Here is a 16,267-nt window from a genome sequence, read left to right as displayed (position 1 = left end):
GTATCTACTTGTAGGCTGGTAGCAGTGACATAGTATCAGGAATTTAGGTGATTATGTTGATAATCTTAGTAGGGTAATGTTGCAGTATTCTTTCAGTCTTTCACATATTCAAAGCATATGTTGAAACATAAAAATTCCATTATAAAAACTGTGGGTGAAAATCCTCCCCATTATATGTCTTTGGGCCTGCATAGGATACTGTTTTTGATTTGAGTTGGCTGATAGAGGCCTAAATCAGACTTTTGTCCCCACAGGATGGTCAATTTCATTATTTTCCAATATTTACTAGTTCACTCTTAAACTCTGCCAAGTATCATGGGCAAACATAATATTTATTGGAAGTACTGGTTGGATCCATTGAGAAGACAGCAGCATAAATATATAACCACTAGGAGCAATGCTCCACATCCTTGTTATCAAAGTGTTCCAGAAAACAGCAGAATTAGCATCACCTGAGAGTTTGTTAAAAAGGTAAAAGTTTCTATCCTAGATATATTGAATCAGAAACACAGCAATCTGTCCTTTAAACAGCTGTCCATGTAATCTTGTTGTAGACTGAGGTTTGAGAACTTCTACTCTAAGTTGATCACTAGAGAATATCAACTTCAAATTTAAAAGATATTACAGGGTGAGTATCCCTTATCCAAAATGTTAAGGACCAGAAATGTTTCAGATTTTGGATTTTTTCAGATTTTGTAGTATTTATACATACATAATGAGATATCTTGGGGATGAGACCCAAGTCTAAACATGAAATTCATTTATGTTTTATACACATCTAAACACATAGCCTGAAGGTAATTTTATGAAATATTTTAAATAATTTTTTGCATAAGATAAAGTTTGGACTGTGTCTGACTGTAACCCATCACATGAGGTCAGGTGCAGAATTTTCCACATGGCGGCAATCATGTTGGCACTCAAAACGTTTTGGATTTTGGAAGCATTTTAAATTTCATATTTTTTGATTAGGGATGTTCAACTTGTATTTTAAATTATAAAAATTGTGGTTGTTATAGACAATATTTGTGTCCCTCATAAAATGCATGTGTTAAAATCCTAACTCCTAATATGATGAAAGGAAGGAAAGTGAGGTCTTTGGTAGGATGGAGGCCTCATGAATGGGATTAACGCTCTTATAAAAGAGACCCTGGGAGCCCCCTCTCTCTTTCTGCCATGTGAAGACACAAAGAGAGGATAACGCTCTACAAAACTAAAAGCAGGCCCTCACCAGACGCCGAATCTGCTGGCACCTTGATTTTGAATTTCCCAGCCTTCACAACTGTGAGAAATAAATTTTTGTGGCCAGGCATGCTGGCTCACACCTGTAATCCCAGCACTTTGAGAGGCTGAGGCAGGTGGATCACTTGAGGCAGGAGTTCAAGACCAGCCTGGCTGGCCATCATGGCGAAACCCTGTCTCTACTAGAAATACATAAATTAGCCATGCATGATTGCGTGCCTGTAATCCCAGCAACTCAGGAGGCTGAGGCAGGAGAATTGCTTAAACCTGGGAGGCAGAGGTTGCAGTGAGCTGGGATTGTACCACTGCACTCCAGCCTGGGTGACAGAGCAAGACTCCATATCAAAACAAATAAATAAATAAATAAGAAATACATTTTTGTTATTTAACCCACTTGGTCTATGACAGATTGTTATAGCAGACCAAATGGACTAAGACACTAACATATCATAAAATTTGCTTCAAAATATAATTGCTTACCACATGCCCACATATCCACTGGCTTTCCATAAGGATCTTTACGTAAAACTTCTGGAGAAAGATATCCAGGTGTGCCAGCAAAACCTAGGGAAAAGAGATGTTAATGAGTCACAGTTGATTTGACAAAACAATATGAAATGGGAAACTAAGAAAGAAAAATTTCGGGGGCTTCTTTATCTGATTATATGTTTTTCAAAATACAACAAGATTCTCAGAGCAATAAACAGTGTAGACTTTCTCTTTATAGAAATATCAACACTAGTATGCCCTGCCCTGTAACTCATTTGAAAAAAAATACATCTTTTTTTCCAGATATGAAGGCCAATCTACTATGCTGCAAAGTCACTGTGTACACTTAAGGCCACTTTTGGTTAGCAATTCTTACTGTCCTTTATGTATATGGGAGTTAAAACTATACCTGAAAAGAAATATGGAGAAGAACTCACCAGGAGAAGATATAAGTCCAAAATATATCACAGAGCTCACTGTGTACTATTAAATAATCAGTATGTACTTGTAACTGGCAACTAAAGAGAAGATGCAGGAATATTCAGATGAATCACTATTGAACAAGTATCAACCAGACATTCGACTTAAGAAGGGATGTGGTAAAAACTAGATGGGGAAAGAAAACTTCATATTATACATATTGGTATAGAATTCTATAAGTTACACTTAGAAACAATTTATAGCTAGAATCTAGAGTAAAATATTTATTTCTGAAAATAACAGTTTTTTGAAATAAAAATGTTTACTTGAAACATACTAAAAACAACTATCCTCATTTGGAAGTTTTCTTTAAAAGCATAAATAAACTAAAAAATCTTTTAAAAAGTATATATAATGGAATTTCTCCAACCACAGATCACTGATGAAACACACCGTATACTTATTGAAATGCAAAGTGTCCAAGAAAGAAACTTTTCCCCCCTCATTTCTGTGACAAATTTATACTTATTAAGTACAAACAACATGCAAAGAGGTATTAAAAGACAATATATACAACACAGTTACTTCTCTGAACAAAAAAGAAAATGAGGAAAAATTGCACTCAATCTTTTTTCTTTTCTATTACCATTCTTCTTTTTCTGTTTGTTTTGGAGGAAGATTGGATAGACAATGAGAAGGGATTCCAAGAAAAGACATGTATGTTGTAATTTAAGCTGCAAATGGACCCTGGGTAATCCACCTGTACCTCAAACTTGACTTGAAATAAATATTTGGTTGGTAGTTGTGAGGTACAGAGAATTACTGAGCAATAATGGTGGTTCCACTGCCTAAAGCTTGAAGATTTCCTCAAGGAGTGATATGCACTCTGTGAATTCCAAGGTAGAGATGGACACAATTGTTCTAAAGAGCATGCCAGCGCTTATGTCCCCTCCACTCTCACCATCCTTCTCCAACTCCTCTAGAGTTGACAGACAATGAGACTCCAATGAGAAATCGATGCTAATGTCCAGATTAAATCCAATGTTCTTAGTGTGTACTTTCAGATCCTTTATCATCTGGCTACCCTTCATTCAATCAACATGATTTCATTCTCCTTCTGAGCCCTTGACCTGACTAAGCTCTTTAAGGTCTTTTAAAAATGGTCTTCTCATTGTCACCCTTGATACTACTTTTTCTGTTCCTTGAATCCTCAATATTTTTTCTCTACCTGTTTTCTAACAGAGAGTGGCTCTAAGTTATTTCCATCTTAGAGCTCTCCTTAGTTACCTACAGTTCTCGGTGATCCCTTCTCACCCTGAATTTCAATGACTCTTTCATATACAATCTGTACTCTTCTGTCCAAATCAGTAAACTTTAATAATGTATGATTTTGATAACTTATAATACATGGCCAGAAGTAGGAAATGTTAACAATACCTCTCCTAAGCTTCCCTAAGATAGGGAAGTAAGTTACTATGTGAGTAAGAAATGAAAAGATCATTTAAAATGTAAATTGTTACAAACCTCTTCTGGAGACTAAAATTCTAAGAGAACACCAGCATGCTCATTCTTATTTAGTTACAACCATCATTTGAGCAGTCAATGGGGTCCTTACCCCAAGAATATTGAAGCATATATCTAAATGCATGGACTTTAGGAAACAATGTACTGTACAATGTGACCTCATAAATACAGACATATGGGGGGTAAAATAGATAAGACCTTCTTTGTGGGAAATTAAACTTGCAAGAATCTAGGATTATCATACTACATGCCATCAATAGAAAAAGTAATGAGAGCTTGCCTTTTTTAGGGATAGCATATGTTTCTTACTTTGAAAAACCAATAAGAAAATCAAAATAGGTAACACAAAGAGAAAAGAGAATTACTGACTGTTGGAAATGTATCCATTGCAACATATTGCCATAAAAAGAACCTTAATATCATAAAAAAGAGACATAACAGCAACCAAGCAAAGTAATTCTTCCATGAACCGAGATCTTGGTAATTATCTTTTTTTTTTCTAGCAGCAAAAAAATGCTAGAAATGTATTGCAAATATCACGTCCAGTTCCATAAGAGAAACAGAATATATCTGAATATTTCTTTTTGGTAAATTTTCTAGCCATCTTATCAAGTATAGTGACAGGGTGTTTACTTCTACCATTTTTGGCTAGTATTCCAACAGACCAGACTTTCAAGAAAATGAAAAGTAAATATGGGAAAAAACAAACAAGTTTGGACTTGAAAAATGATAATTAAAAAAACCACAATAAACAGCTTCCATAATGCTTTGTATTATCTATTATGTTGTTTTGTATACATACTATGTTTTTTTCTTATTTGTAATGGACCTTGTATATTTATTAAAATAAAATTATGTAAAAGCCTGAAGCTCTGGTATTTCACATAATGAAGAAAGAGTCCTGCTTTTTATCAAAATTAAAATAACAAAGCTTTTCCTCCATAAACACTGATATTACATTTTGAAAGATAAAATTAATCAGTAAAAATATATGGGACTATAATGGCAGATCATAATGAATGAACATCAAAACAGGTCATTCATTATTAAAACATGCCTTTACTCGTAATACTTAAAATATATCTGGCAGCTCATCTGAAAGAAACGTAGAACACCACATGTCTCCTTTTTCCTCAGATTACCATGAAGATTTGCTTGAACTTGAGACAAGAAAAAGAAAGAGAAAAAAGAAGTATATTCTCCCAAGTTTAGACACTCTGTTTTTCTATACTTCTGAAATACTGAATTTCCTTAGAACTTAAGATGTTGTTTCTTTTAAAAGTTATTACTCTAACAGGTACCTTAACAGTAACTTAATTGCTGACAGCGCCATGCTGATGAAGTGGAAATTTTATTGCTGAGCTGTTACTGCTTCTTTGGGACCAGCTTGTTTTTAGAAATCAATAACAATTTGAAAATCTATGTACTTTTATTTGGATGCTATTGCTTTTACTGACCTGATAGTCAGTCTTCTACTCACTGATTCACTAAACAACTTTCACTGAATATGCAAAGAACTATGTCATTGTTTCACACCAAGACAATTTTGAAAACGTATTGAACATCCTTTATAGCTCACTCAAGTTTCTATGGACTGTTTCACTCAATCTGATAACAGTCCTGTGAAGAAGTGTTTATTATCTCATTTACAAAGAGGACAGTGACCTTACAGATTTCAAGTGACTTGCTCAATATCATACAGTTGTTAAGAATCAGAGCCAAGATATAAATTCATATATTCTGATTCAAAAAGTAAAATTTTTTCTACTACACATAGCCCTGTTCTCAAACTATATGTGTCATAGCAGAGGAGATAAAACATTAAGCTCAAAAACAGAAGAGATTTAAGGAGCTTGATTCCAACATTCTTGAAATCATCAAACATAGCTGCTGATGTTAATTTGAGCCTCAGACCTGATAACAAAGGCTTGTCTTATTCCTGATATCCTATCATCACCTTTACCAATTTCTGGCAATTATATCCCTGGGCCTAAGTTCCCATTTTTGTATCCTGCCTCATACCCCAAGTCTCTCATGAAGTGGGGTCCTGCTTTGCCCTACACAGGACTCGGGTCCTGTCTTTGAACCCAATGTCTGGGACTTTCATGTTTCCTAAACAGATTCCCATAGAGTTCATACTTCCTGTCTGATCTGTATGTTATTTGGAACTTGCTTGCTCCTACACCCTCCCTAGTCAAAGCTATCATCATGCATAATTTGAACGATTGTTTTAGACTAACTGGGTCCTTGCTTTTAGATTAACTATCCTTAAATCATCTTCTATACTTCTACTGGAATCATTATTAAACAACATACACCTAGGTATGTCCCTCTCTTCTAAAAATGTTTCACCAGATCCCAAAATCTCTAAGGTGAAATCCAAACCCTTCAAAAAAACATAAAATCATTTCCTGCCTCATTAACTACTACTCACTCAAGTATACTTTAGTTTTATCAAACTTCTTGTTTTACTGTAATGGAAAAAATAGTTTCATGCCTCTGAGCCTTTCCATGTGCAGATCCCTCTGTCTGGAATGCCTTAATCTCCTTGCATGACGGTGAACAAAGTCCCATTCATCTTTTAGGCAACCATAGGTGTTAAGGCAATTATTGAACCTCTCTCCAGAGGCAGGTTTTCGTACTTCCTGTCTTGTGTTCCCACAGCACCTCATACATTCCTATGTTAAGATACTTCCACCCTGAATGGTAAATAGTTGTATATACAAAAGCTTCAGCTCCTCCAAGGTCAGGACTTCCTACTTAATTTATGTATCTCTAGTATTTGATTTGCCCATCTCTGTGATAGCCCCACTACTTCCTGTTCAACTCTTAACTCCTGTTACAATATATTCTTTCTGTGTTAACTGTACTCTTTTCCAGGATACAAAGATCATCTGAATCTCTAATTTACAGACCTAATCTAGGTCCTACCTTCTTTCAGTTTGCAGTTAATGGGTACAAGCTTATTAAAAAGTTAAAATATTATAAACAGAATGACAAGTTTGGAGGTATTAAATTCATCTGGGATTGGAGGGTAAAAAGACAATGTAAAAGGTAATATTAAACATGGGAAAGACTTCAAACAAGCATAACTGTCAGGTACTACTGAAAAAGGACAGGCAGCAGGAACTGAGGTCCTGCATTAGGCTGCCAGGAAGGCTTGGCACACCCTCCACTCCCAGTAACAGCTGGGACAGAAAAGGGAGATGTGGTGAATCCTGGGAGTCATATGTACATCTTGGGAGATGTGTACATTAGGGATACAGAAAAGCATTTGCATATAAAACAAAGAAATAGCATGTTTTTAGTCCTCTATTTGTTGTTGCTCAGAGGAAAATAAATCAGAAATGAAGGGCAGTAAAAAAAATTATCTAACGTCAACACACCGAAAGAAGACAAGACAGGCTTGGGGAGAGGTTATATTTTTGGAACTCTACATGAGAAGTGGGTTGGATATTGGAAAATGGCAGAGAGAGGCATATGAAAATTAATGAGCAATAATTTATTCAGGCTGAATACTGAAACAAAACATAAGTCTGGTTAGAAATACTATAATTTAAATTTATTTAATTTCTTCCTTAATTGTAAAGAAGCAGAAATTTCATCATACAAAAATTTCTAAATTATCAGAATTTTTGAGAGGAAACTGGCATGTTGAAGACATAAAATAACTAAGGTGAAATATACACATAAATATATGCTTCATAATTTTTAAACAATCTTCAAATCATAAAGTATTATATGTGAAATATCCTGTGTTTCTTGAGCATCTACTATTTACACAGCAGTTTTTGGCATCATATGAGGTTGTATGCAAACGATCAACTTTCTTTCAAATAAAAAAAGTACTCTTTGAATGTTGTAATCCTCTAATTAATGCTTACTAAATAATGTACTTTCTCAATTATCCTTTGAGAAAAAAAGTGTATGTCTTCTTGTTCTCCCATTAATATTTTCCCTTAAATTATTTCTAGATTATATACCCTTTTATGTCAACAAAATTAAATGCTTATAAAGGCACAATATCTAAAAATTAGTCAAATTGTTATTAGGATGAAATTTTCCGTTTTATTTTCACTAGGAAGTGGGATTAGGAGCCAGAAGTCAGAAGCCAGAAGACTACAGGTAGCATGAAGGAGAGGGCTCTCTCTACTCACCAAACCACGCCTGCTGGTCCCCTTGAACTTCTATGGCTAAGCCAAAGTCTGCCAATTTCACAGCTGCTCCCTTGGATTTGCTAGCTAAAAGCAAATTCTCAGGCTTTATTTAGAAAGAAAAAAAGAGACTGAAGTGAGAACCTATTTTAAGCGACTATTCAAAACTAACAACATTTTACAGGATTAGGGGGAAAAAAATTCATGCACTGTCATCTTTCCTGGAGACTGCCATTCCTAAATCCCAGGGAAAATACAGTTAGAAAATGATTAAATATTATCATGTGTGCAGGCTTCAGACAGATGCATAACTGTCCTAGAGAGATACTGGGTAGAAGAGAGAATATATTTGGGGAGGGATCAAATGAATGAGAGCACCTGTCTTGACCTGCTCACATGTTTCCAAGGACTGCTCAGGATTCGGACTTGGCCATGGACATTGACTTAGAAGCCTAACAGAGCAGACATTTTCAGCAGAAGGAAACTTGGCAAAATAATAACAAGAGTTGGACCAATCTACAGACATTTGGCAAATGAAACTGTGCAAATTAAATCCTAGTTAACTTCAAGAGTTTGGACCCAAATGTAGTGATTTTGATTCCTCAATGTTTCCAAACAATTTTGGTACAAATTTTGGAGACTTACTCTGAATTATGTATTAAAATTGCTGTCTTTAAGAATCTGTTTATTCTTAAAGGCAGAAAGAGTATACTACTATTTGCCAAATGTTATAGTCAGCTTTTTTTCCTTATAAGCCAGCGTTTAAAACATAATTTACATTTCTTCAAAGTGTGATTCAGAGCATTACTTATATATTTATTTTTCCATCTCAGAGTACTATGAGAAAGATATATTTTTATTTTCTTGGGTACTTATCATTATGCAAGGGCTGATAACTCAGTCTTGGAATAAGGCTGTGTCTATACCACTGTTTCCCAACCAATGCATCAAGACACATTAGTACTTTGAAAATAAGCACCAGGGAACAGTTTTCAATTTCCATGAATCGCCTTTGTGGATTTTAAGAAATGAAGATGGTCAGGAAAAGGAGGCTGATTAATATATACAATTAAGGATATACAACCCCAAACTCGATAAATATATTGGGTTGGAATGTATATGGGAGAGTGGTTCAAAGTCCTCCTATTTGGGGACAAAACTCAGCAAATTTAGAGGTGTGTCTCAGACTGAAAAAAGTTGGGAAATAATGGACTCTACGAATGCCAAAACGATTGTCAGAAAATCTAAAAATTCAGTCAAATTCATTTTGTTTATATGTTAATAAACAAGTAATGTCATGCTGTAAAAATCAAATTGGCTAAATTTTTCCCACTGAATTAGTCAATTCTGTTGGTTGTTTTAACCTTGTGTAAACACAGCCTAAACCAGTATCTAATTTATTAATTAAGCCAGCCATGCAAATTAGCAAAGACCCATAACCAGAACTTGGAAGAAATTAGGTTAAATCTACAAGAAATTAGAGTGTTGGCGAGTAAGTTTTAATCAAGTACCAGACTTCTTCAGGCTATTGTTGCTCACTGCCATCAGATTCATCGCTACTATGACGACTGGTAAATGTGAGAAAACTTTTCTAATTTTGTGGGGCTGATAGGGATTTTTAACCACCTCAACACTAAATACATAATTTAATTTGGAGTATGGGATAAAGATATCTCAAGAATATAAAAGGCTTTTATGCTGAAATGACTTTTAGTAAAACCTAACATTTGAAATTATTTGGAACTTTATCAATATACTATAGTATCTACTCATGTTAAATTATTTTAATTTGACGTTTTATTTTTGCAACAAAAATTTATGGTCTACTACATTCATGCATTTCCTAATTTGATCAAGAAGTTAAGTTCCAACTATTAATTCATGGAATAATTAACTTAGAAAAAGCTCATCAAACTGTAAGCAATGGTTGATTCTAATTCTTTCTTCACTTTCAAAAGCACAGGTATGTCAGAGATTTCTGTTAATACACATCTGTCCTAATTTGTCAACCACAGACTCATTCAAAAAAAGAGTTTCAGTCACTTTAGAAATCACATTTTAGGTGTTTGAAGTCAGGTGATAAGTTTGTTGAGCAACTGTCAGCGTAACTGGTAAATCATCTTTTAAAAAATTGAGTGTGTTTTCACTCTTATCACTAAATGAAAAAGCTGTTGGGCAGGGCTGTGTGCGTTATGCCTCAAGCACCAAGTATCTGCCGATTCAGAAGAAATGGAACATCTTAGAATTTTATCATGCATATCCTCTGAATGACCGGGGCAAATACTCATAACTAATGAAGACCTCACTGTAGGGCCTTTGTGAGTCATCCAGAAAATAGTAAATCCATCTGGACCAGAGTTGCACCTTATACTCATGAAGACTGTTCAGCTGCAGTTATGTACAAGAAAAGGCAGGGTTATTTGAAGGTGACTGTGTAGATGTAACAATTAAGAGACTAACATTATTTCATGTTTATGTATATCTTTAGTCAAACCTAAAATACAGAATCATATAATGAAAATTTAAAAATTATGATGATTACTAAAATTTAGGATCTAAAATGAAATTATATAATGAAAACTAAAAAATTTAGGATGATGAGTTTAAGGGATTATTCACTTTTTAATATTTCATCACAAGATTGCTTTAAAGGGCAGCTCCAATGAAACATTAAAAATAATCACACAAGTTTGATTTCTATATAACTCTGGTATATATCAGTTTGAATAATCCTCCTATCACGTTCTGTGATTGTGTGGGAGGCTTAATCACTAAGACTTTCTAAAGCAACATTTTAATCAGGACAAGCACATTTATTCTAATTTTCCTGAATTACTACCACTCATATAGCTTCCAAGTTAAAAATATATTCTACTACAAAATTTTGTTGGCAAGGTTAGTTTAAATTCTGAATGCCTACAGAAAGGAACATAATTTGCAAATATAGTTTACCCAAGCTGAAAGGGTAGTATTTCTCCCCTAATTAATGATTACCTCCTTAGAAAGGACCACCACTACACAATTATTTGCTACTATTCCACTATATTGATTTTCTATTTTCTAACACGAATCAGACAGGTGAGATCAGAAACCCAGGTATTCTAATGTAGCTAGCTATGGACCAAAGCACTGTAAGAGAAACAGGCAGGTGATGATCTAGAAAGAATGTGAAGATCTGGGTTCATGTCCTGGCCCTAACTGTTATTACCTATGTGGACTTGGGCAACTCACAAATGCCTGGACCTAATTAATTAGTTCCTTAATCTCTCAAATGAACATTATAAGGGTACTAAATTATATCTCACAACAGTTTCTATGAAATAATAAAATCACACTGAATTTTATCATAGGAGCTCTGTCCTCTGTGGTGACAACATACACATTAGTGATTAGCTACTACATTCCAGTGCAGCTGGTCATTTCAATGTGCAGAACATTTAATATTTGTAACTTGAGGAATGTCTTTTTTAATGATGCCAACTTAATGCAATCTATTATGTTACTCTTTATATATTGAGAGGGTCCTTAGATTCTTATAATGCAATCCCTTTCTAGGTTGGTTTTTAAATAGAGTGCACAGACATTCTTACACATAGGTTCCTTCCCCACCCCCATTGTTTCCTAATGATGCAGGATTTTCCATGACATCTGGTCTCAGTGTCAACAACCATTTATAGCATATCAGCTGTAATGAGCAGCAACTGCTTGCAAGTTTTGTTCTGTACTTTCATATGAATACAATGGCAACTTCTTTCAACATGGTTCAAAGTTTTCTTGAAACTGTTCAAATGCCTCAAAGTACATAGGCAGGTTGATGGAATCACTTTCAGAACTGGAAGAGACTTGGGAGATAAAATAACTCAAACCTTTCAGTTTCTACATGAGGTAGGAGGCCCAAAAAGATGAAGCTGAGACCTGAAGCTAGATTTTCTAATTCCTTCCTTTTAAAGACGTGATACTAAAGAAACTCCACCAATTGTATAAAAAGTTATTTTTAAAAGGTAGTCCATTCAGTAGATGTTTTTAGAAGAATTTGAAGTACTCAAAAATACTTACTACCCATATCCAAAACTTATGAAAAAAACGTAGTTTTAACCTTGCTTCACCAATTATCATAATCTTTATTAATAAATTGATTTGGCAAAGGCAATAGCCTTTAGCATTAACCATATCAGGCTTTTATTTCTGCACATCTAAAAGATGTGCCATCTAAAAGACTCAACCATTAGAAATATATATGTAAAATCATGTGTGTTTTACTTCTTTTTAAATTTTTGAATATTATAAAAAGAGCAAATTACTAATTTTATTATCCTATATTATTTAATTCTTACATTCCTTTGGATATTATTTTTAAGGACTAAAAATTGTCTTTTAAAATTTCTTTCCTCTATTGGAGAATCTCATTCTTTTAACAGAAAACTATCCTCTGCTTGGCGTGTTTTCTGTCACTTATCTTTTGCCAAAGAAGGTGCGAATGAAGCTCCCCAAAATAAACTATTTTTTTTTTTTTTAGTTTTGCATGAATTGAAAAGTTTGAATGTCAAGCTCACTTGTCTCTTTTGTATACATGGTACAAGGGATTTTAGCTTTTATTTTTGTGTGGAATTAATGCCTGAATTCATGTACTTAGCACAAGGAGTTTCTAGCAGATGTATGTGCTATAAGTTTGCAATTAGGAAGTACTCTTTCTATTGCTATGCATATATGAGCAAGTTCATAAGAATCCTTCTGTATTCCATTCTTGTTTATTCATTTACTTCCACATTATCAGCACACACTACTGGGTAGACTGAAAGAACCAGAGTGTAACTAACTGCAGTGGGAGAGTGCCAATTACCCACAGCTTCTCCACTGCCTAACAAACACTAGGCACTCGATAAAGAAATACTGGAATGGCTAAATGAATTATTAAATTTATCAAATACATACTTTGTTTCAAAAATATCTAAACATACATACACAGACGAGGTGTTCCTTAAACTTTTATCTAAACATGGCTCTGAGAAAAGTATAATACTTGTGATTTTATAATTATCCAAAATATAAATTTCACAGGTTGATATATCTACTACCCATGGTTAACAAGAATTTACCGGCCGGGTGTGGTGGCTCATGCTTGTAATCCCAGCACTTTGGGAGGCCAAGACGGGCGGATCACGAGGTCAGGAGATCAAGACCATCCTGGATAACACGGTGAAACCCCATCTCTAGTAAAAATACAAAAAATTAGCTGGGCGTGGTGGCGGGCGCCTGTAGTCCCAGCTACTCGGGAGGCTGAGGCAGGAGAATGGCATGAACCAGGGAGGCGGAGCTTGCCGTGAGCTGAGATCGCGCCACCGCCCTCCAGCCTGGGCAACAGAGTGAGACTCCGTCTCAAAAAAAAAAAAAAAAATTTACTAAATACTTCTCATCTCCCCACTTCCCTGAAAACTAATTCCTTTCTACTTTGGTCATAAATTTAATTTATTCCTATGAAACAGCCTTAAAGTTCCCATCAAATCTCCAAATTCTCTTCATTAAAATCTCTCTCTTTCTCTCCCTCTCATATTCATCTATCCATCCATCCAATGACATTTCCATTAAGTAATGTTCTTCTGAATAGCGGCTAATAGTAAAGGCAGCATTCTCTGCTGAGGCAATTCACAGGGTGTTAATTCGTTGCTAAAAGATTCAGTTGTGTGTATAAAGCCTCCTGTCCAGAATGTTGTTCATGAAATAGTTTAGTAACCATTTCGGGTACATTTGAACTGCAGAAATCTTACTACCTTGTTTCAAATATACTTATTTGAAAAAGCATAGCTTTATAACTATCTCCTTTACTTATTCTATCAACTAAGTCATAGAAATTGTATTCTCCAGGTTCTTAAATGAGAAAATATATCTGATCTGAAATTCCTTTATTTCTTGTGACATTAAAAATTGTCATTTGTTACTGCAACCTCACTTTGACCTAATATTTTTCTGAATGCAGTACTTGTCTGAGGTACTTCCTCCTTTCTGGGAAGAACATCATCAATATGCTTTTCACATATGCATATATATTGATTTTTTTTTTTTTTTTTGTAGGGAGGGGGGAGGTCTTGCTATGCTGCGCAGGCTGGTATTGAACTCCTGGCCTCAAGCAATCCTCTTGCCTCTGTCTCCCAAAGTGATTGGATTACAGGCATAAGCCACTGCACCTGGCCTATATACATATTTTTACATGATCCTTAATTCAATGGCCAGCAGGGTTTCATGCACACAGGTCTGTTCTTGTTTTGCTCAGTAATGTATGCTTACATTTAAAATGATGCCTTAGTAGCTGCTGAAGGAATGTTTGATGAATATTCATTCTTCTCTTTTTGTATTTGAACTTTAAACCACCAATTCACAAATATCCAACACTGAGTTATAGCACTCAGCATTTCATAAAGAATCTATCTATCGACCTATCTATCTATATAATTTATTTATTTATTTATTTATTTATTTTTGAGACAGAGTCTCGCTCTGTTGCCCAGGCTAGAGTGCAGTGGGCGATCTTTGCTCACTGCAAGCTCTGCCTCCCGGGTTCATGCCATTCTCCTGCCTCAGCCTCCCGAGTGGCTGCGACTACAGGTCCCCGCCACCATGCCCGGCTAATTTTTTGTATTTTTAGTAGTGATGGGGTTTCACCATGTTAGCCGGGATGGTCTTGATCTTCTGACCTCGTGATCCGCCCGCCTTAAGCACCCAATACTAATTGTCTTCATGTGGCAATTACTAATTAAATGTGGCAAATGCATTTTATTCTTCTTTGTCTCATTTTCCAAAGGCTGTGGTCAATGCTACCTTGCTGATTTTCTAAATGAAAAAGTTTTACTTCATACACCTGTCTACTCATTATATCTTATTTTCTTTATTCCCAATGATACAGTATTGTTTATCTCTAGAAGACCCATAGGCAGGACTATTTTAACCTTTTGATTCACTAAACTTAGAACCATTTCCACAAATTATTCTGAATGTTGCTAGCAAAATTATTTTCCTATCATTGTTTTGACTCATTCTTTGGTCTCTTTACAGGCTTTTAATTCATCCAACTAACTAAATTGAGAAGTACTAGTTATTAGGCATGCAGACTTGGAATCAAATTTCTTAGGCACCAATCATATTTTACTAGCTGAGTGATCTTAAGTTCTTTCATTTGTGGTTGCTAAATTTTCGTTTACGTACTATGAGGATGATCAGTGCACCTTCCTGATAAAGTTGTTCTGAAGATTTGTATGATAAGACAGTGCAGGGTACATAGTAACTGCTTCATAAATGGCATCTTTTACCATTTTGATTATTAAGACCCTGACTTGATCCAAACGCTCCCAAAGACTGCAGTCCTATCCCTGAACTGTACTGTACCACCACTAGATCCTCCTAATATTATCTAGATCTACATTAATTGGCCTGCCACTAGACACACCTTTGACAAAAGGCTGTCGTCCATGTATCCACTAGGTTCTGCCTGGTGCCGATGGATGTACCTTCTTGACGCTGATATCCCACCACCCTGACTCTTCTCCTATTGCTTGTTTCAGGGACATCCTGAAATTGCCTGTTGTGCCTCAGTCTTGTTTATAGGTCTTCATAATTTCCCACTGTCTAATGAGCCCCAATGAGCAGCAGTTATTCAACTAAATAGTGATCTTTATTCTGAAGATATACTTATCTTTTTTATGTTATTCAAATATTAATGAACACTTAATAACCTATTTTACTGAATGCTGCCTTTTGTATTACAGATGTACTTTTGGTTGACCTTCATTCATTTCTAAATTGAAGGAATATGCTGCAGGTATTGGCCAGGTATAAGCCCCTGTGTTAGGCACTGTGGAGTATCGCATTACGTTAAACAGCTATGGTTCCAGAGGGCTTATATACAAATTGTACAGCACTTACATCCTCATAGGTGCTTTTGATCATGATAAACATGACAATTCCTGTGTTTCTTTTTCTCACTGATGTGGACAAATTAAATTATGTGCATCAAACATTTCTATCGCATATCAATTAACATATTAATTAGCATATGGACACAAAAATACATAGCATAGGAATAGTAAAGGCAAGTTTTTGCTTAAGGCCTGGTAATAAGAAATTTCAGCACTTGATCTTTTTAACTTTACTATATTGGTAAACATGCTATTACAAGCGATATATTTATCAGAGTATACATCACGGGTATAAAAGGCATAAAACAAAGCCAGGGATTTGGCGCTTTCAAGAGGTTCATCAACTGCCTCTAATGCACATGTTTTGAACTCTCTCAGTGTGTTTATGAAATGGCCTACTGAAGCAAGCACTGAGAACCAGACTCAACTGAAATCCATCCAAGTCAGCAATTTGACACAAACTAGGACAACAACTACAAAAATTATAACAAGCTCTCTCAAAAGCTCATTTCTGTCCTTTCCCAGAACCAG

The 16,267-nt window shown here is 35.2% G+C and overlaps 1 protein-coding gene across 40 annotated transcripts in view; it reads right to left on the bottom strand.

Annotated features, from left to right (window-relative positions):
- The window catches only part of CAMK2D (calcium/calmodulin dependent protein kinase II delta), a 319,411-nt gene that overhangs the window by 81,731 nt on the left and 221,413 nt on the right, over positions 1–16,267 (bottom strand). For all 40 annotated transcript variants that reach the window (XM_055274745.2, XM_055274780.2, XM_055274766.2 and 37 more), the window contains exons 7-8: positions 7,833–7,935; positions 1,723–1,806 (exon numbers count right to left, since the gene is read on the bottom strand). In XM_055274745.2, the coding sequence (XP_055130720.1) occupies positions 1,723–1,806; positions 7,833–7,935 (187 nt within the window). The remainder of the gene's footprint in view (positions 1–1,722; positions 1,807–7,832; positions 7,936–16,267) is intronic.

This window comes from Symphalangus syndactylus, chromosome 4 (genome assembly GCF_028878055.3).
Source record: "Symphalangus syndactylus isolate Jambi chromosome 4, NHGRI_mSymSyn1-v2.1_pri, whole genome shotgun sequence".
In the NCBI taxonomy this organism is placed as follows: domain Eukaryota; kingdom Metazoa; phylum Chordata; class Mammalia; order Primates; family Hylobatidae; genus Symphalangus; species Symphalangus syndactylus.
This window is presented reverse-complemented; position numbering and strand designations above follow the sequence as displayed.